Below are 27,829 nucleotides of genomic sequence, written 5' to 3' on the forward strand. Positions count from 1 at the left end.
ACTATTAATTTGCATTTTATTGATTTTAAATAAATTCTTAGTTCTAGTCATGGACTCTTGAAAATATATGTATTATTATTTTTACACTTTGAAGTGAGAAGTAAATTTTTAGCATTTAAGATCAAATGCAAATTTCTGAAAGTACATTAAACATTTTCACATCACATTTTATCACATTGATCACTATGGTTTTAGGTCATTTTAGAATCTTGTTTTTATATAAGAGTAAATGATTAGGGGGTTAATCTTGGTCAAAATTAAATAACTAGTTACCAGCAAAGCTACAACTAGACATGGAGAAATTTGAATTTCAGCCTTGTGTGATATACAAATTACCTTAAAGAGCACTGTTGAGCAAAAAAATTGGCTAAAGTGATGTTTAATTTTAGCCAAAAATAAAGATATTTCTCCCCAAATTGTGATAGGATAAACTATAATCATTATTTAATCTTTTCCTTATTACGTTATGTATTTGATATCTGTTGGGTGGTTCATCTTGGCCTTGGATACTACTGTTTTTTATAATAAATGCTACATGAGTGATAAGGTCAGAATTACCTGGTCTGTCAAGGGAAGAAAAAGACTATTCAGCAAATTGCTTTTTGTATGAATTCTCTTTGATAATGATTTTTTCTTGCTTAACGTGGTGGCCAGTACATCATGGGGAATGCAGTGATTGTCTTTGTTTTTCCTATAAAATCTAGGATTCCTTAGAGAAATCACCTTCTGTAGAAAGTGATCAACCTTCAGTAAAAGAGTTTGAAGAAAAAATAGGTAACTATGGTTTTGCGTATGTTGTCACAGTTAACTACACAGATTCTTCTTAGTGTTAGAATAGATTGGGAAGTATTGTCGTCAATTAATGAGTTGTTAAAAACATGAGTAGTCCTCTCTTCTTGATGCCCCGTCTCTTGCTCTTCTGCCATTTGCTCACCTTCGCTTTCAAAACTCTAACTTTCCAAAAGTTTAATCCAAAGACTGGTGTGATTCCATTTATAAATGTTTCCGTGTTTGGTTTTGGATTTTTCATTCATTTAGCAAACTATTTGAATGCCCAGCTGTCTAGGCATTGATAGTAGGAAGGTGGTTAAGATACAGACGTGTCTTCAAGAACTCACCGCAAGAAGGGGCTGTTATTGCACTAGTTTGGGGTGTGGTCAAGGTACGCTGGAGGCAGTACAGGAAGGCCTAATTAACTGCTTGTTTTGAGTTAGGGAAAACCTCACAGAATAGGCTATACTTGTGTGTTGAAGAATGAGAAATTTGGCACAAGAAGAAAAGTACTGCAGCAGGTGCTTGTACGTTAACATCTGTGACGTCCTGGAGCCTGCTAGGAAGTTCTGGAGAGGCAGGAGTCTGAGCATGAAAGCACTGGTGTGTTGTGCAGAGGATCTGGGACTTCTCCATACCCATTGATTTCTCAGCATAACATTATGAGGTAGCTCTTTTATTCCCATTTTAAGATGGAGAAACAAAAGTGTTGTGTGAGGTACCTGTAATTCCCCAGTTTAATGCCCAGTCAGATTGGCGGGGGGGGGGGGGGGGGGGGGTTGAAAGAATTTGGAAAGACCCACAGTTTTCTGTACTGAATAATTGGGGAAGGTTGGGTTAGGGGAGAGCAGGAGTTCAGTTTTAGACAAATTAAGTTTAATTACCCCACCCCAGCTGGAGATGTCGAGTAGACTGCTAACTGTGCAAATTTGGAGTTACAGGGAGAGGGCTAGGCTGGGTAGAACTCTGTGCTTAACATAGTTGGCCTTAAAAACCATGAGGCTGAGATCACCAAGGAAGTGAGTGTAGGAAAAAAGATGAGGCCCAGAGGTAGTTCTCTGTCAATTAAAAGTCAGAAAGATAGAAACAGCAAAGGAGATTGAGCAGGAATAGCCAGTGAGGTAGAACCCAGAGCATAAGGTATCTTAGAAGCCAAGACAGATGAAGTGCAGGTGGAGGAAGTGTTTGAGGAGGGAAGAAGGGTTACATTAGCACTCAGAACTAATCTGAGCTTAGCAGCATCAAGGTCATTGGTGACTTGATAACAGTTGCCGTAATATGCTAAAGCCAGAGCCTGACTGAAGTAGGTTCAAGGGAAAAATGGGGGAAGAGAAATGGAGAGCATGTATAGACCACGCCTAGGAGTTTTGCTATGAAAGAAAGAAGATGTAGGACAGTGTCCAGAGGGGAGGTGTGCTCTTTTGCCTTTGTGTGTGTGTGATGTTTCACCTGTCCTATCATGACCCGACCCTCCCCTCTTTGGCTGCTTCCACTCTTTGTTCCTGGCCTTAATTTCTTGGTCATATTTTTCTTACTGCATATTTGTAAACTGTTGGTAAAAAAAAATCTGTTAGGGGGATTTACTGCACTAATGCCTGAGTAGGTGAGAATGTGCAGGATGACATGCAGAAGTGGAACAGTTGGCTTGTGCTACACACACAGTGTACCTGTTGCAGCTGGAGGAAGGCAGAGTAAATGAACACAGGCACAACTGGATGAATAAGCAGGGACAGAAATTCAGATCACAGCTGAAGTTAAGCAGAGATACCAAGAAGTAAGATATGGAACACTGGCATTTAAATTGGGGAGGTGGCTAGAGAGGTTAAGGAAGAGATCAAGATTGGACACGTAAACACATTGCAAGTTCAGTTGTACAAATCAGAGCCACCATCCAAGAGGCGTGTGCCTATGGCTCATAAATGTTTAAGTGCATCTGATATCTCCTCTACTTGATCCTGATCTATACACATCACCACCTAAAAGCCTAGCATACTTGCGTTTCCAGGAAATCTTCTACTGTTAAAGGACTCCTGACAGCCTCTCCAGTTTATATACACATGAAATGGCTAAAAACAGTAGGCTGAGACTTCCCTGGGGATCCAGGGGTTAAGACTCCACACTTCCACTGCAGGGGGCGCAGGTTCTATCCCTGGTTGGGGAACTAAGATCCCATATGCCACATGGCACAGCCAAAAAATACCCAGTAAAACAAAACAGTAGGCTGTTTTGGAAGATTGAAGAAAATGAAAATTTTTTACATTGTTTGCCTCACCTAGAAAATGAATAATTAAGCTTTTACTTTAAAAAATGTATATTAATATTTTGCTTTTACTTCATTACTTTTAATTTAAAATTGCAGATTTTGTTTTCCAGATTAAAGATCCATTTCTAGGGCTAAAATAAGTAAATAATTCGAATATTTTCCCTATTTTTCTTTTGAGTTATGTATTTTGAGTTTTATATTGTTTCATTGTATGTTTTTAGGATATCTGGAAAAAGAATCCAAAGACAAAGAAGAGAAAATAAATAAGTTAAAACTAGTTGCTGTGAAGGCAAAGAAAGAACTAGATTCTAGCAGAAAAGAGGTAAGGTGACTTAAAAATGCAAGATTTAAGAACCTAACGTTTTAGAAAATCAAGTTTCCCTGTACATAAAAAACTGTCATGTATTTAAAATAGGCCCAGACGCTACGGGAAGAGCTTGAATCTGTTCGCTCAGGAAGGGATCAGTTGTCTGCTTCCATGAGAGATTTCATTCAAGGAGCAGAAAGCTATAAGGTAAAAATAGTTATTTTAATAAGTTATATTTGAAACTTCTAAGTTAAGAAATGTAGTAGAAATGTAAAACTCTTGTCTATTATATAATCACCTTGTATTTCTTTTTTTAATTAATTATTTTATTATTTTTTATTGGCTACATTGGGTTTTCATTGCTACGTGCAAGCTTTCCATAGTTGTGGAAAGCGGAGACTACTCCTCATTGCAGTGCACAGGCTTGTTATTGTGGTGGCTTCTCTTGTTGTGGAGCACGGGCTCTAGGCACGTGGGCTTCAGTATTTGCGGCACGTGGGCTCAATAGTTGTGGCTCCCAGGCTCTAGAGTGCAGGCTCAGTAGTTGTGGCGCACATGCTTGGTTGCTCCGCAACTTGTGGGATCTTCCCAGACCAGGGCTAGAACCCATGTCTCCTGCACTGGCAGGCGGATTCTTAACCACTGTGCCACCAGGGAAGCCCCTCACCTTGTCTTTTTTAGTAAATCTTTTTTTTCTAATTTTTTGTGTGATGTATCATCCTAGTATCAAGATTTTAAGTGGCTAAGCTTTAAATATGCCTTTAAGCTATAGTTTTTTAAAACTAAATTTCTGTTTTGGGATTTCCTAATAAAATCAGTCACAAAAAAAGATGGCTGTTATTACTGTTATTATTTGATAGTCTTTCGGCCAGGTGAATAAATGTGAAAGACAACATGTCTAACATGAAAGTGAAAACACTCTTTGAAAGTATTTATTATTGCTTGTCTACCTAAATAACATGAGAATTGATTATAAAAAATACAAGAATTAAAAGTAAGAGAGTGCCATTATATTTCTTCATGCATTTAAATATTTAGCCAGGCTGAGTACTGGTTATTGAGGGGATGGTGGTCAACCAAGTAGATGCTGTTCCTGCCCACCTGGGACTTAAAAGTCCAGTGGCAGTAACAGAAAACAGAGTAGAAGAAAGTACTGTGAAGGAAGGTAAAGGTGGGTAGGGGGCGGAGAGTGAGCAGCAGTCAAGTGGGATTTGATGGAAAGAAGAAAATACCAAAGTAGCCAAAAAATGAAATTTCAGGAAGAACTTTAATGAGAAATTTTGGCACTTAAGAAAACTGCAAAACATATATAGGATGACTGAATATTATATGAAATACTAGTTTTCAATTAGGTTTACAAATCCTAAAACAATCTCACTAAAAATTCTAAGGGTTTTTTAGTGAGACCGTTTTGGCAATTATTCTAAGTTTCAAATGGAAAGTAAGCTAGCAAGAATAGCTGATGTTCTTTTAAAGTGGAAAAAAGAAGAGTGACATCTTGCTCCAGCAGACACTAAAGTTTGTTATAAAACTACAATGATGTGATATAGTTCTGGTGCAAACATAAGACAGATTAATTGAACAGAAGACAGAGACTTCTGTATAACAACAAGCACTTACAGGCCAGGCACTCTTCTAAGTGCTTTACGTGTCTTATCACATTTGATGCGTGTGTGATAAGTATGTTATTAACGTTGCTGATTTACCAGTGAGGAATCGGAGGTACGGAGGTCACAGAGCAGGAAACTAGTAGAGGGTGGATTCAAGCAGTCTGGTTCCAGATCTTTTCTTTTACCAACTAACCTATGCAACCCCAGAAAGATTTGAAAACAGAGAAACCACTGAAGAAGGAATCAGAAAACTACTTCAGGAATATCCAGTTAGATTTTTACTTCATTCCACACATCAAAATAAATTCTGGAGTTTTGTCAAAAGTGATTTTTTTTTAACCTAGGATAAATTACTTGTTCATTTGATCTCTGGGTGCAAAATACTTTTCTCAACTTAGAAACAGTTAACTTCTTTAAAGAAGTTTCAAGGGAAAAGACAGATTGAACTAGATAAAATATAAAATTAACATATGAAAATATGACAAGGGGTTAGTATCCTTAGTATATGAAGATATCTCATAAGTCTACATTTTTAAAAACACTTACTTGAAATTCATATATGGGGTTGTTTGTCTTTTATGAGCCATTAAGAGCTTGCTTCACATTTTAAGAACCTGAATGATTTATTAGTTTCCTGCAAAGGTAAATCAGGTATACCAATTTATTTGTTTAAAATATATATTTCAAAGGACTGGCGGAGGAAAAAGAATAGAACATCCAAGAACTGTGGGACAGCTACAAAAAGTATAGCATATGCATAATGAATGCCATAGGAGAAGAGAGAGAAAGGAGCAATGGAAGTATTTGACACAGTAATGACTGAGAATTTACCCAAATTAATGTCAGATGCTAAGTTACAGATCCAGGAAGCTCAGAAAACAGCACACATAGTACGTACTGAAAGAGCTACACCGAGTAGTTGTCATTTTCAGAGTATAGAAAAATCAAAGATAAAGTCCTGAAAGAAGCCACAGGGGAAAAAATACCTTATTTATAGAAGAGCAAATAAACGAATTACATCCAACTTCTCAGAAACCATACAAAAAAGAAGAATGTGGAAAAAGTTATTTTAAGTTGTTGAGAGAAAAAACCCACCAACCTAGAATTCTGTGCCCTGTAAAATTATCCTTCAAAAGTGAAGGAGCAGTAGAGTTTTTCAGACAAAAATTGAGGGAATTTGTTACGAGTAGACATGCCTTTCAAGAAATGTTAAAAGAAATTCTTTAGAGAGAAGGGAAATGACATAGGTCAGACCCAGAAAAGGCATCACAGTATTTTTTGCTGTTTGTTTTTGGCTGTGCCACAGCATGTGGCATCTTAGTTCCCCTACCAGGTATTGAACGCATGCCCCCTGCAGTGGAAGCATGGAGTCTTAACCACTGGACCTCCAGGGAAGTCCCCAACACAATATTGACGAAGAACAGAACAACAAAGTGGGAGGATTAACCCTACCCGACCTCAAGACTTACTATAAAGCTGCAGCAGTCAAGACAGTGTGGGGTGCTATTGGTAAAGAGTAAAGAAACAGAACAGTGGAACAGAATAAAGAGCCCAGAAACAGACCACAAATATAGTCAACTCATCTTTGACAATGGAGCAGAGATAATCTTCAACAGATGGTGCTGGAACAACTGGACGTCCACATGGAAAAATATGAATCTGGACACAGACCTTACACCTTCACAAAAATTAATGGATCATGAATATAAGTGTAAAACACAACTATAAAACTCCTAGAAGATAACATAAGAAAAAACCTAGATGACCTCGGGTATGGTGATGACTTGTTACATGTGACTCCAAAGGCACAACCCATGAAGGAACTGAAAAGCTGTACTTCTTTGAAGGCCACCAGAAACATTTTGTTAGTTATTTTATACACGGATTCATTTTTGTGAAGGAGAACAGTCAGTAGTCCAGGAACAAGGCAAAAACAGGATTTATAAGAAGAGGGGAGAGGAAACACAAACTATATATGGGCAATCCGAAAACGGTGACTCTTACGCATTTTGAAGGATAAGCCCACAGGCTAGTGTACAGCACAGAGGCCAGTCCTGGCATTCTGTCCTTGAGTAGGGGCCAGCTAGGAATATCGAAGAAAAAAATTGGGACTTCCCTCGTGGAGCAGTGGTTAAGAATCTGCCTGCCAATGCAGGGAACACGGGTTCGATCCCTGGTCCGGAAAGATCCCTCATGCTTCAGAGCAGCCAAGCTCATGCGCCACAGCTACTGAGCCTGAGCTCTAGAGCCTGTGAGGCACAACTACTGAGCCCAATATGCCACAATTACTGAAGCCCACGCACCTAGAGCCTGTACTCCGCAACAAGAGAGGCCACTGCAATGAGAAGTCCACACACCACAACGAAGAGTAGCCCCTGCTTGCCACAACTAGAGAAAGCCCGTGCACAGCAACGAAGACCCAACGCAGCCAAAAAAAAAAAAATTCACTTGGTTTTTGAGTCTTCAGAAATTGAACGTTTTGCCACAGAGGGTGAGACTGTGTGTAATGTCTTCCTGTGTTCTTCCATTAGCACCTGTGCCTCACCTCAGGGCAGGCCTGAAATAGTTCCCTCAGCAGAGCTCTTTAGGTGGAGTTAACGGGTGACCAGGTCAAACTTTTTCTCCTCCCTCTTTAAATGTTGTTTACATTTCAGAAGTTTATTTTTGATGACTAGGATATATAACTTGGAGATACTATATTGTGTACATATTAAGTCCTCTTCCCCCACCCATACTAAAAGTCGTGCATTATGCTAATTTTATTATATACTGCCATTGGGTATTTATCACATGTTGAACATAGGTAACTATTTCAAGCTTCCAGAATGAACTCGTAAAGCTTGTATTAAGATGGCTCAGTGATACAGTCTGATTGGTTGAATGTGTGATAATGTCCTAAAGTTAAATCCTTTTGTCTTTTGTTGAAGAATCTTTTATTAGAATATGATAAGCAGTCAGAGCAGTTGGATATGGAGAAAGAACGTGCTAATAATTTTGAGCGCCAAGTAGAAGACCTTACAAGACAATTAAGGAATTTGACTGTTCAGGTAACTTTAAATTGAGTAAATGCATACATGGAAATTCTAATAAGTGTATTTCAATTCTAATTTTTTTGCACAAAAAATTAATACATAGTAAGAAACTTAATTTTATTTTCTTTTTCCCATTGTTGGGAGAAGAATATGACAGAAAACTAGCAACCATCCTGTGTTTCTTACTGCTATAATCTCAGTTCCTCTCAGTCTTTTGTTTTTGTTTTTGTTTTTTTCATTTTTGCCTTTTCCTCTGTTACAGCTCGTAGTCTCTTGTAATGTTTGCCAAATTCATATCAACAGTGATGGTATTTTAAACTTACTCTTGATTTTACATTTTCATTCTGTGCAATTGATTTTGAAATCTTCATTTTTTTATACTATGCCAGTATTCTCATTAATGTTCCATTTTATTCTTCCTCTCCTGTGTGTTTTTTCTGCATGTTTACAGTAATGAGTTGAGTCATTTGTCATTCTAGTGTGAAAAATTAAACTCGGATAATGAGGACCTCCTGGCCCGTATTGAGACACTGCAGTCTAACACCCGGTTATTAGAAGTTCAGATTTTAGAAGTCCACAAAGCCAAGGCCATGGCAGACAAAGAGTTGGAAGCTGAGAAACTTCAGAAAGAACAGAAAATAAAGGTGAAAATAGTTCACTGGGATTAATTCATTTATACAGTGATATTTTTATCAAAGTATGTAAGTAAAGGAAAGAATTGCTAATGAGTAGCATTTGTTAATATAGCAAAGTTGATTAGTTCCTTACTGTATTCCAACTATGAATTTGAGAATCCGAGATGTGATTTTTGGGTGTATTTTTTTTAAATATGGAAAGCTTTCTAAACTTTCTGTACTTTTATATGTCAGATTTATTTTATAGCCCCTTACAAATACTTTTTTTTAATGTTGGTTGGCTTAGGGGTGGCATTGTTTTTATTTTTATTTTAGGAGCATGCCAGTTCTGTAAACGAACTTGAAGAGCTTCAGTTACAGCTTCAAAAGGAAAAGAAACAGCTTCAGAAAACCATGCAAGAATTAGAGCTGGTTAGAAAGGTAAAATGAAACACCAGACTCAAAAGTCAATATTCACATTCTTAAACTATTCTATAAACATAGAAAAGAAGTATTTGAAAACAAGGTTATTTGTGGTACTGAAATACTCCTTTATAAATTATTTGCCTCAAAATACTGATAATTTAGCTTAGTTCTCTGAGTGCCTATCTCTCCAGAAGAATCTGGGCTCACAGATTATTAGACTTTGGTTTGCTGCTTTGTTTTTTGTGCATGATTGTTGTATGACACATGTCAAAAGCTGGAGTTTGTATTATGCTTAGAACTTTGGCTATTTTTCTCTACTTTTTCAAAGATGAGGGCAAAAATAAAGGTACTGTAATAAGAGCTGCTTAAATATGAATATTTATAAGTAAGAGCCCCATAAGAGTAGACTGACCAATTGTAGTTAATGAAAATTATAAATGAAATACGATGAAACTGTGAAGTTAAATTATTACAAAAAATACTTTGTGAAATTGCAAACTAGAATGTATCCAACTTCTGCATTAGTGTATAAACTTTCTGTACAGAACCAGTGTGTTCCTGTGGCATCCTTTTAGAAATTCTTAAACAAAAGTAATTCATTTAGTGTTATCTGTGTCTTTTATTACAATTTGTGCAGGATGCCCAACAAACCACATTGATGAACATGGAAATTGCTGATTACGAACGTTTGATGAAAGAACTAAATCAAAAGTTAGCTAATAAAAACAGCAAGATAGAAGATTTGGAGCAGGAAATAAAAATCCAAAAACAGAAACAAGAAACCCTGCAGGAAGAAATGAGTGAGTAAAACAGAACCCACTTTAGCTCACGGTCACTCCCCCCAGCAGAATGGGGGGAGGGGGCGGGGGGAGGGAAATGTTCATTGTCAGTTTGACGAGCCCTTGGTGGCCAGGTCGTCCACACAGTAGAGACCGTATCTGAGGACTGGGGGGGCTGCAAAAACCACCGACGGTACCCTTGTGGACAGTCCAGGTGGGTGCTTAATGCATTCATTCCCAAAAACGCTTCTCAGGTGGCTCTGGGCAACCATTTGCTGATTGTCAGCAGAGTGGGATAATTGAAGTAGTGGTGAAATCTTTCTTTTTAAGATGATTATATTCCATGTTATCTGTAAAATATTTGTAACGTAAGCATCTAGAGCTCTAAGTATCTCTTTAGGCAGTCTTTCAGCTGCATCTAACAAAGTGATATGTTGTGTTTTTATTTTAAGTCAGCTCAAAATATTTTTTAATTTCCTTTGAATCTCTTCTTTGGCCCATGGGTTTTTTAATTCCTAAATAATTAAAGAAGTTTTCAGATATTTTTCTGTAAGTGTGGACCCTTCACTGTGCATGTACCACGCCTTCCAGGTGTGTTCTTGTGCAAACTGGGTAGCAGGGCTCCAGATCACAAATGTTTGCGAACATTTGGTTTTGTGAGTTAGCTAGCTGAAAAAGAGGCTTGAGCCTTGGAAGAACTAAAAAGAGCTCCTTCTTCAAGAAGCTACCCACTTCTCACTGTGAGTAAGTACAGAAATGAGAGGTCCAGGCAGTAGGTGCCAAGAGCTCAGAGAGAGAAGCTTCTGTAGACAAACAATTGAGAGTTGGGGCTTGCATTGGGCCTTAAGATTTGGAAAGAAGAAATGAATTGGGAAAGGATGATCCTTTCTTCAGCATAGTTATGAGCAAAAGTGAAAAGAAATAACAATTTTGGAAGAAATCATTAACTAGTTGGAGAAAAAGGCTTGCCCTGTTAGGAAGAAATGAAATATAATTAGGAAGATCTTTATCCAGTTCAGGAAGGCCCTAAATAGTAGAACATACTTAGAAAGACAGGGGGCGCAGATCAGTTAGCACGGTGTGGAGTCTGGGAAATGCCACCAGCCTTGGGCAGCACAAGCCCTGGAGGCTGAGCTGGGGAGTGTGGACCCACCCAGCCCCTCCCCACTCCCACCCCACCCCCAGGGAGAAGGGTGAGGACCCGTCGGGACAGTGTCCATGCAGAGCCATCATCTGGCTCACTCTGCCTGGGGCATGAGGAACACACTTAATCCTAGACCCTCCAGCTGCAGGTACCCATCTGCCTTCTCAGCATAACCCTTGTTACTCCCTCTGTTGCAGAGGCCTTTCCTTCTTCCTGAAACGTGGCTTGTGCTTTTCCACGATTGTGTGCTTTGTCTGCCGGGCCCTTGCCCTCCCACCTTCATGCTTACCTCCATAATCCTTCCTAATCTGAAATGTTTGCTGTTCCAGGAAGTCTTCCTTGTCCCAAGCAGATATAACCTGTATATAACCTTTAGCCAACGTGGGTCCCCGTGGCCTTTTGCATTTCTGTTTCAACATTTATATTTTGCTTTACATTAACACACTGTGCCAGATGTTTGTTATCCCCAAATTTCATTCTGTGTTCTTGGAGCTCATAATTTCTGGAGCACTTAAAGGCTTTGTGTGTAACTGGTGCCTTGTACAGCCTTTTCAAGACTAGGTAAATAGTAATCAGGAAATAACTGATGATAACATATCATAAAGGCAAGTTAAGGTATTTTCTTACAGGATACCTGCACTTGTTTACCGAGTGAATAGTCAGTGCATGTGGATTTAACTTCATGGAGTTAGTCATTGCTGGTGAGTCTTCCAGCAGCGGTCTCACGGCCACATACGTGGCCTAGACTCGGCCTTGGGTACACTTGTTCAGTGAAGGACCAGGTCGTACATCTCAGGTCCTAGGCTCTCTAGCAAGACGTTCTTTATCTGCTTCACAACGGCTCTGGCGAGGCTGGCCTTCTTGTGTGGTTGATACTGTGGTCTGGACAGTGAGTCCACTTATTCCCATGTGATGCTTGTTTCTTTTTTACCTCTGTTAGCATAAAAGTTTTTTGTCTTTATCATGTTTCAGTCTGTTCCTTAGTGAACTATCTTTGTCCTACAAAACAATTAATATCACAAAAACAGATCAGATCTGCGCCTCTAAGATGATGGAAACACACAACACGTCTTTTAAGATATTTCTTACAAGTAGTCTTTATCTTTTAGATATGCAGTAAGTATATGCCTTTATTTTAGAGACAGATGCTAAAGTATTTACAGACAAATGGATTTCAGGGGTGGAGGGACCCAGTAGGGCACAGGAGTAGGTGAGAGTGTGGGTGCAGGGTTGGCAGACATTTGCTGTAAAGGGCCAGACAGTACATATTTTCAGCTTTGCAGGCCCTGTGGTCTCTTGCTGCACTAAAGCAGCCGTAAACAATATGTAAACAAACTGTTCACAGAAACAGGTAGCCACAGTGGCCTGTGGGGCTGACGCCTGGTCTCAGTGGAGTGAGATTGGCTGTGTTGGTGATTGTTAAAGGCAGTTATGGGTCCGGTGGAGTTTATTGTATTATTGTCACTAGGGTCATATATGTTTGAAATGGTCCCTAATAAAAAGCTAAGACAGGTTCTTTTTAGAGGTAGGCTGATACAAAGAAAAGATTTGTCATTCATTAAATACATGCATAAAACTGTTTCTCCTGAAACGGTCTCTCCCACTAGCTTCACTGCAGGCTTCAGTACAACAGTATGAGGAAAAAAACACCAAAATCAAGCAGTTGCTTGTGAAAACCAAGAAAGAACTGGCAGATTCAAAGCAAGCGGTATGCAGATTTCTCAGTTTCATATTTCAGTCCTTGTTCATAGAGTATTTATGAATAACTTCATTATTTAATTTCACCAAGTTTCTTGTTTTGTAGGAAACTGATCACTTAATACTTCAAGCATCTTTAAAGGGCGAACTGGAGGCAAGCCAGCAGCAAGTAGAAGTGTATAAAGTAAGAGTCTTTTTACTCTTTAAGACTTTAAAACATTTCCATGTGGCAGTAAGGTACCACTTGGGGATTTTTCTATGTATGTGTATATATTACACGTGCGTGTGCGTGCATGCACACACATTTTTCCCCCTAAATATTCTTCGTCAACATTTTGAGGAAGGAGAAGCCATCAGCCCACTGTGGCTTATAGCTGGGGTTTATCATTTAGCACAAGCGTGATTCTTTTCATGTATTTGAAAACCCGTAATTCACTAAGAATATGGCAGCATAATATAAACATGGCCCCAAACCTACATCTGATCTTTCTAAATGATAGTACAGTCACAGGAATCTGCTTATAAAATGGTTTTATATATTATGTTGTTTATTATTTACATATTTTTATATCCCTTATGTTTGTGTATAATATCAAGGTATTTAATTAAACATTGAACTGTAACATGTGGTCTGGAATTTTTTTCATGATTGATTATTTAATTTTGATTTAAGGAAAACCAAGTTAATTTATTGAGAAACCATTCTACTCATATTGGCTTCACTCTTTCAATAATCATAAAAGTCCTACTATTTAATTATGTCCCTTGAATATAGTCCTCTCTCAAAACCCAAGTTGAGGTTTAAGGAAAGTCTGTTTAACCAGCGAAGAGCTGATTCTCTAAAGCCTCTGCCCCCAGATTCAGCTGGCAGAGGTGACGTCAGAGAAGCACAAAGCTCATGAGCATCTGAAGGCATCCGCAGACCAGCACCAGCGCACGCTGGGTGCCTACCAGCAGAGGGTAGCAGCCCTGCAGGAGGAGTGCCGTGCGGCCAGGGTGCGTACCCCACGCCAGGGCAGGTAGCTCCCGCCCAGCTTGGCCCCTCTGACCCTGACCCCAACCCAAGCCTAACCCTGACTCATTTGCATAACTTCTTTATGCTAAAAGGAAAGACATGGGTACCTATTGTTTCCATTTTAACCTTGTTTTGCAGTTTCTGTGTGGAAGAAAGTTTTTTTTGTTTTGTTTTTGTTTCGTTTTTTAGTTTTTTCATTAAGAAGGTTACAGTTTTCTCCAAGGGCTAAATGATTATAAAATCATATTCTAATAGAATAGCCACTTTCTTTCTTCAACAAACAGAACAGACCCCTGCAGTAGTTTCTTTACGGTGTAGCTCTGTCTAAGCTGCCTTGGGAGGTCACAGGTCACATCAGAAAAGTCTAAGACCTAGAATTTAACTTTTCCCACTCTCTTTTGAAAACTGAAGTTCAAGTAACTTAATTTCTTTGAATTAATTTTTCTTCTTATATTTATAAAAAGTGGAAGTATCATAAGTGAAAATTATTCTGAAATTCCAAAGGCAAATAGTGTTATTATAAAATTTATGGGCAGTAAATTAATCTAACAGGGATGAAAACAGGTAGAAATATACCTCTTGTTAGATAAAATTATGTCATTCGAAGGCTTTAAAAAAGTGTAAGGCCAACAGAAGTGCACTTTTTAGGGAAAGTTAACTGGGGGACCAGAAAGTGTCAGCCATTTTACTCATATTTAAAGAAGGGTTTTCATCTTAATTCATTAATCTCAGAGAAAATCGAGGGATCACGTGACCTAGAAAATGCAGTCAATTTCTTTCTCTCTCTGAACTGTTGCAGGCAGAACAAGCTGCTGTCACCTCTGAATTTGAGAGCTACAAAGTCCGAGTTCACAATGTTCTAAAACAACAGAAAAATAAGTCTGTGTCCCAGACTGAGGCCAAGGGAGCCAAACAAGAAAGGTAGGGTCTGAGCTTTAGGGAGCTCCACCCGGGGGAGGGAAATCCTGCTGTGAATGCTTTTGACTGTGGAGGTTTACACGTAGTCACCAGCAAGGACAGAGGACTGACAATTGTTTTCACTGCACCGTTCACATGGAGAGGAGTGTGCAGGAGCAGTGGAGCCAGGCAGCATCTGGACACTCAGGCCACACAGTCCACTCCCATCGGTCAGTTCCAGTCACAGGGAAAGTACAGACATCAACGTTACGTTAGGACCAGTTTTTCCAGTTTTGAAAATACAGTAGTAGGAGATTTAAAATGCTTCCTTGATATACTTATTCATCACTAGTTAGGCCAAACAGAAGTTGATTAAAAACATTTTACTTATTTCAAAAAGTTTTAAATTAAGAACTAAATTTTCATCTAGAATTAAATTTTACTTCTTAGGTTTATGACCATCTCAGTTACATACTATTTCAATAGTATATTGTTTAATGCTCCTTAAAAACTAGTGTACAGATCACTTTTGTGAATTATTCAGAAATATACTAGGAATGAGAGAGAAGTAGGGCATTCTACAGCATGTGTGTTTTGTTTTGGTAAGTAGATACCCAGTGTTCTGAGTAATTTTATATTTGGCTCTTACTGTTCTCAGCACGACTAAATATGCTGCAGTGTTTGTTTAAGTTCCTTCTTCTTTCTTCTATGTTAAATACTTGTTTAAAAAGAAATTGTGTATTATGCCACTTGTGATGATATTATAGGCTTTAGCTGTTTTTCTCCAAAGACTTTCTTTCACTGTAGCTTCATATAACATGCTGTCCTCAGAGTGGTTAGCTTAGAACTGCATGGTTTCTTTTTTTTTTCCAACTGACAGTCCTGTAATATAAAATAGACTATTTTGATGCCATTTAATGGTCTGCTCTCCATTTGAATGTGAAATTTGTAAATTCAGAGACTTTTGTAAATGTGTAGTGTCTGAGATCTAAAGTCTGACTATAGCGTCTTTTATTTCACATTTAATCCTATTCTCTGAGTTCTGCCAATTATTGTATTTCCTTTAGAATCATCCGTATTAATGGCAAGAGTATGACATTGAAAGATTATATGATTAAAGTAAAATTTATTTGAAATCACAAAATCAGTTTTACATCTTTCAAAAGAAATTTTAAACTATTTTTCTGTCTCAGAGAACATCTGGAAATGCTGATTGACCAACTAAAGATCAAATTACAAGACACCCAAAATAACCTACAGATCAACAGCTCTGAACTGCAGACCTTGCAGTCTGAACATGACGCTCTGCTGGAAAGGCACAACAGGATGCTGCAGGAGACTGTGTCCAAGGAGGCCGAGCTCCGAGAAAAGTAAGGCTGTGGTGCCGGCACATGTTTGTTGGAGCTTCCGGCATGGTGCTTCTGGGGAGGATGCAGACTGACAATTGGAAATAAGTGTTTCCAGTGCCCACTTCGGCAGCACATATACTAAAATTGGAAATAGGTGTTTCTAGAAGCTTAGTGACTCGCTGCTTCTACCTTAGAGCTCCCCCTTTTGACTGTTTCTGTACTTAGCTTTTCTAAGAGTAATTTTATCTGCTCACCCACTGTTCTGTCTCCTGTGGCCTTCGTGGCCAGATGCTTCTTTCCAACCAGGTGCCAGAGGACAAGCACTTTACCTTCTCTCTAGAGGAAAGCATTCCAACAGCTGCTGACTGCATTCCCTGTGCAGCTGCATCCTCAGCCCATCCCATTGCCACACTTGCGTTAATCAGTGCTCCCAGGAGTCACCAGGGTGTCAGCAGAATAGATAGATTATTGTGAACAAGGAACTTTGAGCTCCTGGGATACAGCAGTTGGGTTCATGAAGCATCTTCTGTCCAGGTTGTGAGGATGCTCTGCAGAGCTCAGGTGTGCTCATTTTACGAGTTGAAAGCACTTGGCTTACTCGGCTTTTGATCTTCCCACAATGTGACTTATCTGTATTAATCATGTAACTCAAAATTCCAGGAAGACCCACCAGTCTTCTGACTATCTGGCACCAGGTTTTCCATGAGATTAGCTTACACAGTGATGCTTACTTGCTATTTACATCAGAAATTTCCAGCACTTATTCTTTACAAGAGTTGTTGCAATTATAGTGCTAACACAACTGAAGTGCAGTTATTTCATGCTCTACATGTAGCCCCATGGTCTGATAAACCATGAAGGAGGCTTCTCATCTGAACACACAGTGTGCTTCCTCAGCTTAGGCCCTTCATCTGAACTGGGTGATGGCCAGGGTGGTTCTGATCTCGTGTGTCAGCAGTGAGCAGTGGCTTGAGGCAAGATCTTAGTTCCCTGCCGAGGAATTGAACCTGGGCCACCTGGGGGAAAACCAAGAATCCTAGCCACTAGTCCACTAGGGGCTAGAGGCTTGAAGCCAAGGCCTAGCTCTTGTCTTCTTTGAAAACAAGAATTTTACAAAGAGACCAAGGCTGTAAAACAGGCACAGAGTTATTAGAAGCACAGCACGTATGGGGGAGCACACAGAGAGGTAGTTTATTTAAGACAAAAGCAAAGCAGAGTTACACACCTGGAGGACAGTGTGGGCATCCTCACTAGTGAGGAGTGTGCTAAAAGGGTGATTTAAATTGCTTACATAGGGGCCGTCTTCCGGGTTTTAGTTTTCCTCTGGTCCGTCATCTTGCTTTGTTTCCCACATCTGATCTGACCCAGGGTCCTCCCAATATGCACGTGCATCTTTTAGCGAAGATGGATTCCAGCACGGGGTCTCTGGGAGATGGACAGCACCGTCACGGGATAGCACCTCCCTCCCTTTTTGACCCCCAAGAAACTTTTCTGCGCTTGTGCAATCAGGGAGGTCTCCTTCACCTCAAGAATGGTAGATGTGGTCATCTTATCTTGTACTTCCACAGAGCTTAGTTTCTCTCTGCTCCTGCTGTTAACCTTTTCCTTGAAGTGTCAAGGGGACATAAGCTCCAGTTTGCTCAGCCCAGGGGCCCGTCTACCTCCTGCCTCAGTTTCCAGCTGCACGTTTCGTCCACATCTCAGGCCAAGTTGGCATCTGGGATGGAAGCTCTCATGCAGTGCGGTCCTCTCCCCAGGCTGTGCTCCATGCAGTCCGAGAACGCCACGATGAAGTCAGAGCACGCACAGACTGTGAATCAGCTCTCGACCCAGCACGAGGCCCTGCGCAGCGGCTTCCGAGACCAGGTGCGGCAGCTGCAGGAGGAGCACCGGCGCACAGTGGAGACACTGCAGCAGCAGCTGTCCAGGCTAGAGGCCCAGCTTTTCCAGCTCCGCAGCGAGCCAGCCACAAAAAGTATGTATGTGCGCTTGGAACAGCGCTGTCCCTGCCCTGTGTCTGTGCTTCCCACGGTCGTGAGAAAGTAGGAAACTTACCAGTGAATATTGGACCCACTTACTGAGAAGGGACTTGGACATTGAACCCTCTCATTGTACGTACCGCAGCCTCTGCACCCCTCAGGATACCGACTTTCACGTAATCAGGTTTTCCTCCTCTCCGACACTCACACTCTTTCGGTCTCCTGACCTATATCCAAATTCCAATGTCCACTGCGTCCATTTAGTGTTCTTCACTGCTAGTGTTCAGATATGTCTGTTTTGTAATCAGGAATTCTAGAGAGCACTGAACTTGTAGGATCATTAGGCCAAACACAGCTTCTTCCCTTTCAGATTTCTAATTAGTGGAGTTTTAGTTCAGCCACACACACGACTTCCATTCTGCTTCCTGAAAGAGCTGGGAACCTGCCAGCCAAGTTGAGGCTACATTTCAGTATTAAGTATCAACTTTATACTTAATACTGATTCCTTATCACCAGGGCATTGGCAGCTCTTGGTCACTCCTCAGGGTCAAAACTGACTTCCAGAAAATTTAACCTAAGCCAAGAGTCATCAGAGGAAGTAACCAGCCAGGGAAACACTGGAGTTAGGAGTCAGCAGTAGAATAGCAGTTAGCAAACTGTCAGAAAACCAGGAAAGTGCTTTAGCAAAGGCAGCAAAGGGCTGGTGTTTGAAAAAGGGGGTGGGAGGGGGAACTTCATGGAAAGGAGAATAAATGAAATTTGAAGTGAAAAGATCTGGTCAGAATTCTGGTCTGTAATGCAGCTCTGAGACCTTGGACCAAGCCACTTAATTTTTCTGACCTTGTGGATTCTTGAGATTAATAAAGTAACGTGCTTGGTTCTAGTCTCTGCTGGTTCTCAGCAAGCAGGGGAGTCCAGCCTGGGCATTGTGATGGCTCAGCCTGCCCTGGATTCGGGGCTCTTCTTGCCTGGACCCCGAAGATGGAACATGCGATGGCAGGAACCAACAGGGGTGGAGTGTGAGGCCAGTGGTCAGTGCAAGCATCCTCAGAGCTGACCTCAGCAATGAAGTGGTGTCCCAGAGTTTGCAGTGCCAGAAACAGCCAGAATCTGGTTGAAGGGTTTTTGCCCATATTTGTAAAGCAACGGGCCAGGCCTCTGCATTGTGTCCTCTAACAGTTCATCCTAATTCTGGTAGGAAGCACCACTTCCACTGAACTGACCTAAGTGGCTGAAAGTTCAGTAACTGAATTGTTAAGGCTGTTCCAGAAGTTCTTTCTTCCCACACCATTTGCTTGTCTTCTGGTTATTCAGATTCCCTACCATACCACCTGCCATCCCTAGAGTCATGCTGATTTCACTGTATATCTCTGTAGATGCTGAATCCATGATTTTGAACAATCTCTCACTCTTTAAAAAAAACATGTAACAGGCCCAGCTTCTTCCCAGCAACCTTTGAGGAACCTTCGAGAAAGGAGAAGCACAGACCTCCCGCTTCTGGACATGCCAGCCACGACCCGGGAGGAGGGAGAAGGGATGGAGACCACGGACGCGGAGTCTGCATCTCCTGCCAGCCACACACAGTCCTTAGAGCAGCTGCTCAGTTCTCCCGAAGCCAGACTCGGTACGCTTCCTGCTGAATTGTGCCTTCGGTTCATTCTGCCATCCTGTCCAGTTAATATGATTCTGATTTATAAATAGTTTTTGAGCTACTCTAACAGACTTTTTTTCTGTATTCTACCCTTTTTTGAATGGAAAACTTTCCTGCAGAATGAAACAAAAAAGAATTTTTTAAATGCTAGTTCTGCCCAAAGCTTGAGCCAGAACTAGGTTGGAAGCTGTGTAGTGGTGTTAGAAATAGGATAAATTTCTCTCACCCTTCTAAGAAACTGTTTCCATGTATTCCTCTTGATGAGGTAGTCATGCTAAATTTGCCTTATTAACTGTAGTAAAGTTTTGGACCATTTTCCTCTTACCTATAATGTGCATTAATGTTCCTAGTCTGGGCAATTCTGTTCCTCATCTCTCGGAGGCTCCAGGATCTGGAGTGAGGACCAGTTGTGTCCTCAGGCCCGGGCTGTGGTTGGTGGATGCTGCAGTCCCCATCCCCCAGGAGGAATTAGTCCTGAGATGCTGTGGGCACGGCTCCACAATCAGACTTGGCTTTGCCACTTTTGCCAGAATTACTTGTTGACTTTGAGCCTGTTCCCTCATGTATTAAATCTGAGTAATAATACCCCTCCTCCCCTCAGAAAAATCCTTGTGGGAGACTGTAATTTAAGTGATCAGTAAGTGCTGGTACTTCCTCCTTTACAATTAAAGTGATACCAGTTCTTGGGACATTAATGGATGGAGGAGGATGAAACCAGTGAGTTGGTGCCTACACGCTGACCTAACAGCTTCCAGAACGAGCTCGTCGAACCTGTGTCCAGGCAGGCGGCCTGCTCCGTGGCAGAGTCCATCTTACCTGTGTCACATGCAGACTTTTAACTGGGCTGTGGGGGATGGACCTGCAGAGCTAAGTGTTAATACTTGGCTATTTTCTTATTTAGAATCTTTGCCTGTGATCCTTCATTTGGAAATTAATTGTTAGGACAATTCCTTGCAGAGCCTCCTTCATGGCATGCTGAATTCACCAAAGAAGAATTGGTTCAGAAGCTCAGTTCCACCACAAAAAGTGCCGACCACTTAAATGGCCTGCTTCGGGAGACAGAAGCCACCAACGCCATCCTCATGGAGCAGATTAAGGTGAGGGCAGGACACCACCTCCAGGAAGCCCTCCACACACACCCACATGTCCATCACACTTTGATCCCTTACCATGTTACGTTCTTGAAACTGAGAGATTTTCGTTGCTTTTATGTCTTATTTATAAAGACTATTTTAATTCCTTCTTTTTTTGAGAAGCTGAAATAGATTTAGAGATTAGACAGCTGTTCATGCATCATCGTCCCACGTGTGCATGAGTAAAACTTGAATTTGAACGGTTGTGAGTCCAGAATGGACCGTAGAGCACTTCCAGTTAGTGGCAAAGTGGCGTGGGAGGTTGTCCTGTGTAAAGGAGACACTGGAAGCCTGTAGGCACCGGGAGTTGAGGATCATGCAGATATTTACACCGAAGCTGGCTGTAATACAGCTGTGTTGTTTGTTGACCTGTTCTCACGAGCCAGGCCCTGCACTTTACATATAGTATCGTATTTCATCCTCATCTCGCCCTCAGCTGGATGAGAACAAGCTGATAAGGGTGGAGAAAATTAAAAACACTTGTCTGTCTGAAAAGCACCTGCTTCTGTCCTGGACCTGCTTCTCCAAATAGATGGTCCTCAGTGTAGGGCCAGGGGCTGCCCATGTCAAATTATGTTTTTAATGCTGAGTTAGTTATTTACACTAAATTGCGTATACCATGACACCTTACCTCGAAGTATTTTAGTGTGCATCTTTATAAAATATATAAAATAACATTTCCCCACATTGTCAAAGCTTTATCACAGCTAACGAATCACTAACTAGCCCAAAACCTGAGTGACTATTCAGATGTTGTATTTCCACAAACTGACCTTGTCTCATGATTCCTTAGACCCTAGTGTCACTTTTTTAAATGACCTTATAAACGTTTGAGGACAGAGTTGGCCAACTTTCCTGGACTAACCTGAAATGATGAAATGTAACCATGTATTTTTTTTTTAAGCTCTTTATTGGAATATAATTGCTTTACACTGTTGTGCCAGTTTTTGCTGTGCAACAAAGTGAATCAGCTGTATTAATATATGTATCCCCATATCCTCTCCCTCCTGTAACTCCTTCCCACCCTCCCTATCCCAGCCCTCTAAGTCATCGCCCATCATCAGGTTGATCTCCCTGTGTTACGCAGCAGCTTCTGACTAGCTCTTTTACATTTGGTAGTGTATATGTGTCAATGCTACTCTCTCACTTCGTTCCGCTTCCCCTTCACCGCCCCCCCCCCCCCCCCCCCCCGGCAACCATGTATTTTTGTTTCAACCCACAAATCTTCCTCAGATATTCACCATCCTGCATTTTTTTCACATCGTCCTATGCCCCTTTTTCTGATAGTTTCTAGATTGACCTACATTGCGAATTTTGTCTCTGTCTTGGACTCGACTTTTGTTTGGTCAGGTGCTGTTCGTCTTGTAGAGACTCTCTCTGTGGACATCCTGCCTGCTGGGTGCTGGTTGGGGATGGTGGTGGGTGCAGCCCTTCCCAGCCCCCCAACCCCCCCAGGTCTGTCATCCTGGAGCCCTGAGCCCTGGCCCCCTTCTGCCATGCGTGGAGGGCTGCACTGACCTATGTACCCCACCCTGCGTCCCTGGTCTCAGCCCCACTTCCTGCTGTGCATGGTGCTCCCTCTGCTATGGGCTGCTGGCCCGGGTCACTCCCATGGTGCCTGCTTCCCAGCTTCTAGGAGCCTCTTGATGATTCTCATCTACTTTTTTCTCCTGTCCTAGTTGCTCCTTTGTTGTCATTTGAGGAGCATTTTGGGGAAGGAAGGAGAACACATGCGTTCAGTCTGCCATGCTAACCCATCTGCCCTCATTTCTCTGACATCAGCTTCTGAAGAGTGAAGTCAGGCGGCTGGAGAGGAACCAGGAGCGAGAGAAGTCAGCCGCCAACCTGGAGTACCTGAAGAATGTGCTGCTGCAGTTCATCCTCCTGAAGCCTGGCAGCGAGCGGGCGCGGCTGCTGCCCGTCGTGGATACCATGCTGCAGCTCAGCCCCGAGGAGAGGGCCAGGCTGGCCGCTGCCGCGCAAGGTGCACAAGGGGCTTGGGACCCTGGCCTGTGACTTAGATCATAGCTTCGAAACTCCGTTTATTTGATGCGTTTTGCTGTGTGTGTCCCCCTGAATAGGTTTGAAAAGCTGGCTCTTTCATGTTTCAGGGCAACTACAGTGTGTTTAGGTTGATTTCACACAGCTGAGAACAGGGTAGTGTCCAGTTTGAGCTTCTAGTTCTTTGAAATTGGATACATGATCCTAGCTTGAATTCTGCGCGTGAACGCGGTTTCCGTTTGTGTCATACTTGTAATCACGTGTCAGGTGTTCTCATCCTAACGCCATCCCCGCCCGCACCCCCCAGCCCAGGAGTCATTCCCGGCAGGGCCTTGGTAGAGAAGTGTCCCCAGTGGGGCTGCAGAGACCCAGGACCATGCGTGGAGCATACGTTCCTTTTTGCACCTCAGACCTTCCACTAGAAAGCTCTCCTTACACATGACGTACATTGCAGAGAACTTCCAACAGGGCAAATTCTTTTTTGAGAAGGCCATTGTGGGCCTGTTACTCCTTCAAAGGCAGTGAGGCAATGTGTCTTCTTTCTCCGGTTGCTTTTAATAGTTTTCTTTCTTCTTCTTTGGGGGCAGTTTCATGTTTATGTGAACAGGGGAAAACTTCGCCCTCCGTATGAGGAAAGACAACAGAAATCACCACCCCTGGTCCCCAGACGAGTAGTGTGCAGGGGGCACTGCTGGGCAGGCATAGGTTGCTGTTCTGCCTGCTGTGTGCATGTTAACATGCCTGCTTCCTGCATGCATGTCAGGTCTCAGCAGAGTCACAGACTGTGCATGTCTTTCCTACTTGATGTACAGCTTGTGATAAGTCAGCTTTGTTCCCCAAGGAAGTGAGTCACACAGCACTCGTCTGTGCAGAGTCAGGACCTCAGCCTCCTGCTTGACGAGACTGAGCATTGCTTCTGCACGTGTGCTCCCAGCGGGTCGCAACTCACAGGGCTGTGTATTGTCACTCAGTGTGCATTCTGAGATTGTCTGAGAGAGGAAGACAGTAAACTCTGCAAGCGTTGAGGACAGGTAGGTTTGTAGCATGAAAATACAGTGCGGGAAGATTAATACTTTTGTTTTACTCCCCACAGGTGAAGAGGAAAATGCTTCCCGCTCCTCTGGCTGGGCATCCTACCTGCACAGCTGGTCTGGACTTCGATAGACTGATGGGAAAAGCATTATTTATTAACCAAATAGAATCCATTTGGCAAAAAAGGTTCATGTATATTGCTGTTGTTCTTTTGTCCAAAAGCATGTGTATGTAATTCACATCTCTGTGTGTGTGTCCATACGTGTGTCAGATGAATTTAAAAGGCTAGGCTTGTGGTGAATGTCCAGCAGGTGGAGTATGGATGGGGCCACAACTCCGTGACTCTGTGCCCTCCCCGCTGCCGCCAGACCCAGGAGTCATGGGCGACTTCACTCTCTCCTCTGGACCCTCAGGCCGCCTGTGTCGGGGCCATACTGTGAATTCTCAAGTTAAATTAAATTTTGGTACTGTACCAGCTGGAATTTAGGCTTTTAGAATAACATTATATGAGACCATTTATCACAAGGTCAGACTTGCAGATAGTTTGTTATTGGTGAGAAATTATTAAAATTTGTGAGTTAGAATGTGAAGGAAAATGCTTTATTGGTAAAGTTGACATGTTTATGAAGGGAATGTAAAGTAAATATGCTGCAGTTTGTTACGAGATTAAGGTAAAATGTGATTCGTTTTGTTATTTCCTTTAAAATGAGCTGTTCTTTTTTCTGTATGTTATCTCAAAACTCGTTCTGTTGTCAGAAGCCCTGGTCGCCATGTTGCTGTTGCCGCGAAGTTGTTGGCAGGGAGGGAGTCCTGGGGGGCTGTGCCCAGGCTCCGGCTGTGCCTCAGCTGCTTCTACAGCAGGAGTCTGTCTGGGGATTCTCTCCGTCCCCCAGATAAACATTCACCAAGACGTCGGCTGTGTTGCTCAGCGTTATGTTCAGGTGTGAGATGGCTGCTCCAGGTCTCAGCAGACAGGTCACTCCATGCTCTGCGTAGGGCCCTTGGAAATCTTACAGCTCTTGAGAGCAGCTCTAGGTGGTGGTGTTACTTGTCTTGATGCCTCTGAATAGTCTATTGATGAGGTCCAAAATGTGTTCTTAAATCATAAATGTGAGAACTCTATTTTTAATATTTATTTGTTTAAAAGTCACCTCGCAATATGTTCTGTGAAGTTCTCTCAGCTTCCAATTCATACTCTGATCTTCGATCTCAGCTTCAGTGAACTGACTTTGTACTCAGTTACTGGAACTTTGGTTTCCAATTTAATTTAACTGAAATTTGCTGCTGACATGTTGAGTTTGTTCTTTAAAAAAAATCTCAGTATCTGTCTTTCCTCCTGCTTTAGAAGAAAAGACCTAACTAGTGAATGTATTAATGAAATGCATCTATTTCAGAGCTGACTTTAAAAGTTTAGTTTTTTTACTTTATAAACTGTGAATATGAGTATGCCAGCAGCATACGATGTAATTGTTATAGTATTTAAGTAAATTTCACTTTCTCTGTAAGTCCAGGCCTCTTTGAAGTATATATCAACTTGTTCAACTTGTTTTGAAATAAAGTCTCTACCTATGGACATAATAACAAAAATGACTTTTTGCATGATAAAAAATTACTATGTTGATTACAAAAGGTATCTCCTTCCCTGGTTTCAGCAATGAGAGGAAATGTAATGACTATTTTAATATTTCTATTAAATGTGTTGAACTGTATGCTGCAGTTATGCCTGCTTATCTTCTGTTAGCCGTTGTCCTGGTCATCTTGAGTTGGTTTATGAAATGAATTGCGGGTTCTGTCTCTGCCATCTTTACTAGTCGGGACCTCGGACCCCAGGTACTCGGGGGAACGCAGGTCACCCTTTGGGTCTGTGGTGCCTGCCATGTCTGACACCCACCTTCCGGCTGAACTAGAGGCCACCTTGGCCTTTCCGTGGGCACCTCTCAAGTTCCGGCCTCTGTGCTGTGAGTGTCTCTCGTACAGCGAGCTCTGCTTACGCTCCAAACAGTGTAAGTGGAGAATTACATTCCTTTGAGCAGAAGTGGACTACTCACTAGTGGAGCTAGTGTCCTTTACCAACCACGTCAGCTGATGGTGAATGTGAGAGTTCCCATGAAAATACGACGTTGGTGGTCAGCGTTGGTGTTTGGCGAACAGAGCACACAAGTGTGGTTAAATAGGAATGTGGTGGTGGCACTTGGTGCAAGACTATTCTGTTTTGATTTGGTGTCTGAAAATCAGCTGTGGCCTCAGCATAAGCCCAGGAGGACAACCTGTTACAACTTTGCCATGTCTTTGGGCTGATTTTCACTCATGAATGTTAAAAAGCATTTGGTTGTTTATGTATTAGTTATATAGAGAAGGGAAATGTTTTTCACCTGCAATGAAAATGTGATTACATGGGAGAAGAATCAAGTTCTGACATTCAGGTTGTTACTTTAAAAAAAAAGAAAGAAAGGCTCCTGTGAGTCAAACACTGACTATTGGTGAGGAAGTATGATTTCAGTTTCAGTAATGCAAATGACCACCTGGTTTCCTTAGAGGGGGCCCCCTCCCACCCACCCCACCAGAGTCTGCCCTCATCCCTCCTCTCTAGGGGCAGTGGACCCCCCACCATAAAGAAGCAAGGAGGCCCCACCATAGTCACCTGAACCAGATGGGGAGGCCTAGCCTGAGCTGACCCAGTTAAATTCTCTTGGGGTGAGGACTTGGGACCGAGAGTCACGTCAGCATGTCCGTGTACCTGGAATCAGACATGTAAACACAAGAGCTCTGGATGCCCGGAAGGAGTGGGGAAAGCCCACCAACAGCACAAAGAAGGCTATGCCGACTTAGTGCAGAGATCATGGAAACTTGAAGTGGAGTTCTGGGGCCTTCAATTAACAATATGGAACGAGCTCTTGATAAAGTTCAAATAGAAAAAAGTGAGCAAAAAGAAGCAGACTATTAAAAAAAGACATTCTAATCTAGGAAGCTCAGAATTTAATAGTCTCTGGTCTCTGAAAATAAAATAGAAATTTTCAAAGAAAAATTGCAAGAAACCTTTGCACAGCTAAAAGACGAGTTCGAAATAAAGGGCTGATCAAAGATCCAGTAGAGACAGTCCCGACTCATAAGTCAGGTCAACTTCAGATTTTTTGACTTTTTGATGGGGCAAAAGCAAAACATATTCAGTAGAAACCATACTTGGAATTTGGATCTTTTCTCCAAGGGCTGGCACTACATAGTCCGGTCCTCTTTTGTGACACTGGGCAGCAGAGCCGCAGCTCCGAGTCAATCAGAGGGTGAGCAATCAGTACAGTAACAACCGTTCTGCTTTTCACTTTCAGTAGCGAATTCAACAAATTACGTGATTATTATAAAATAGGCTTTGTGTTAGATGATTTTGCCAAACTGTAGGCTAACATAATTGTTCTGAACACGTTTAAGGTGGGCTGGGCTATGATGCTTGGTAGGTCAGGTGTACTAAATGCATTTTCCACTTAGTGGGTTTAGTGGAAGGTGACCTCATGGTAAACGGAGGAAGATCTGTACATGAATGGAACAGGACTATCCATGTAAATGTTTAGGACAAAAAGAGGCTCCTAAAAGGTTTCCACAGAGGAAAAAAAAAGCAAGTCACATACATATACAGGACACAGGAGGGAAAGGGAAATTGCATCAGACCTTTTGAGAGCAACACTGCATGCCCGAAGGCACTGGAGAAATTCCTTCACAATTCTGAGGAAAAATGATTTCCAGCCTGGAATTCTATAAACACAAGCTCTCAATTAAATGAAAAGAGAAAGACATTTTGAGATCCTTAGGAAAAAAAATAATTACTTTCCATGTCCTTTCTGAGGAAGCTTTGAGGGAATGTCTGCGGAGGGAGGACACATAAATGCAGCAGCAGAGACTCGACAGGGTGGGGAGAGCATTGAGCTGGGACCTGGAGGGTGGCTGGGCAGCGGCCAAGAGGCTGAGGACAGATAAAGCTCCAAACGTGGATGCTCCCTGGGGGAAACAAAAGTGGAACTAATAGATTATTTGATGTAGCTAATGTATAAAATGTTACTGAAAGATGTTGAAACATAATAACCTGCTGTGTAGCACAGGGAACTCTATCAGTATTCTGCAATGACCTATACTGGAAAA

The 27,829-nt window shown here is 41.9% G+C and overlaps 1 protein-coding gene across 4 annotated transcripts in view; it reads left to right on the top strand.

The window, feature by feature from the left end:
- GCC2 (GRIP and coiled-coil domain containing 2) overlaps positions 1–25,400 on the top strand; it is a 34,899-nt gene extending 9,499 nt beyond the window's left edge. For 3 of the 4 annotated variants that reach the window (XM_057743563.1, XM_057743566.1, XM_057743565.1), the window contains exons 7-23: positions 705–774; positions 3,256–3,356; positions 3,450–3,548; positions 7,879–7,998; positions 8,463–8,627; positions 8,934–9,038; positions 9,661–9,823; positions 12,554–12,654; positions 12,751–12,828; positions 13,503–13,640; positions 14,459–14,580; positions 15,750–15,926; positions 17,663–17,880; positions 19,317–19,508; positions 20,493–20,632; positions 22,451–22,652; positions 23,763–25,400. In XM_057743563.1, the coding sequence (XP_057599546.1) occupies positions 705–774; positions 3,256–3,356; positions 3,450–3,548; positions 7,879–7,998; positions 8,463–8,627; positions 8,934–9,038; positions 9,661–9,823; positions 12,554–12,654; positions 12,751–12,828; positions 13,503–13,640; positions 14,459–14,580; positions 15,750–15,926; positions 17,663–17,880; positions 19,317–19,508; positions 20,493–20,632; positions 22,451–22,652; positions 23,763–23,833 (2,262 nt within the window). In that variant the 3' untranslated portion in view covers positions 23,834–25,400. The remainder of the gene's footprint in view (positions 1–704; positions 775–3,255; positions 3,357–3,449; positions 3,549–7,878; positions 7,999–8,462; positions 8,628–8,933; positions 9,039–9,660; positions 9,824–12,553; positions 12,655–12,750; positions 12,829–13,502; positions 13,641–14,458; positions 14,581–15,749; positions 15,927–17,662; positions 17,881–19,316; positions 19,509–20,492; positions 20,633–22,450; positions 22,653–23,762) is intronic. The other variant, XM_057743564.1, reaches the window with a different exon arrangement.
- Positions 25,401–27,829: the final 2,429 nt, after the last annotated feature.

The sequence above is a fragment of the Hippopotamus amphibius genome, chromosome 7 (assembly GCF_030028045.1).
Source record: "Hippopotamus amphibius kiboko isolate mHipAmp2 chromosome 7, mHipAmp2.hap2, whole genome shotgun sequence".
In the NCBI taxonomy this organism is placed as follows: domain Eukaryota; kingdom Metazoa; phylum Chordata; class Mammalia; order Artiodactyla; family Hippopotamidae; genus Hippopotamus; species Hippopotamus amphibius.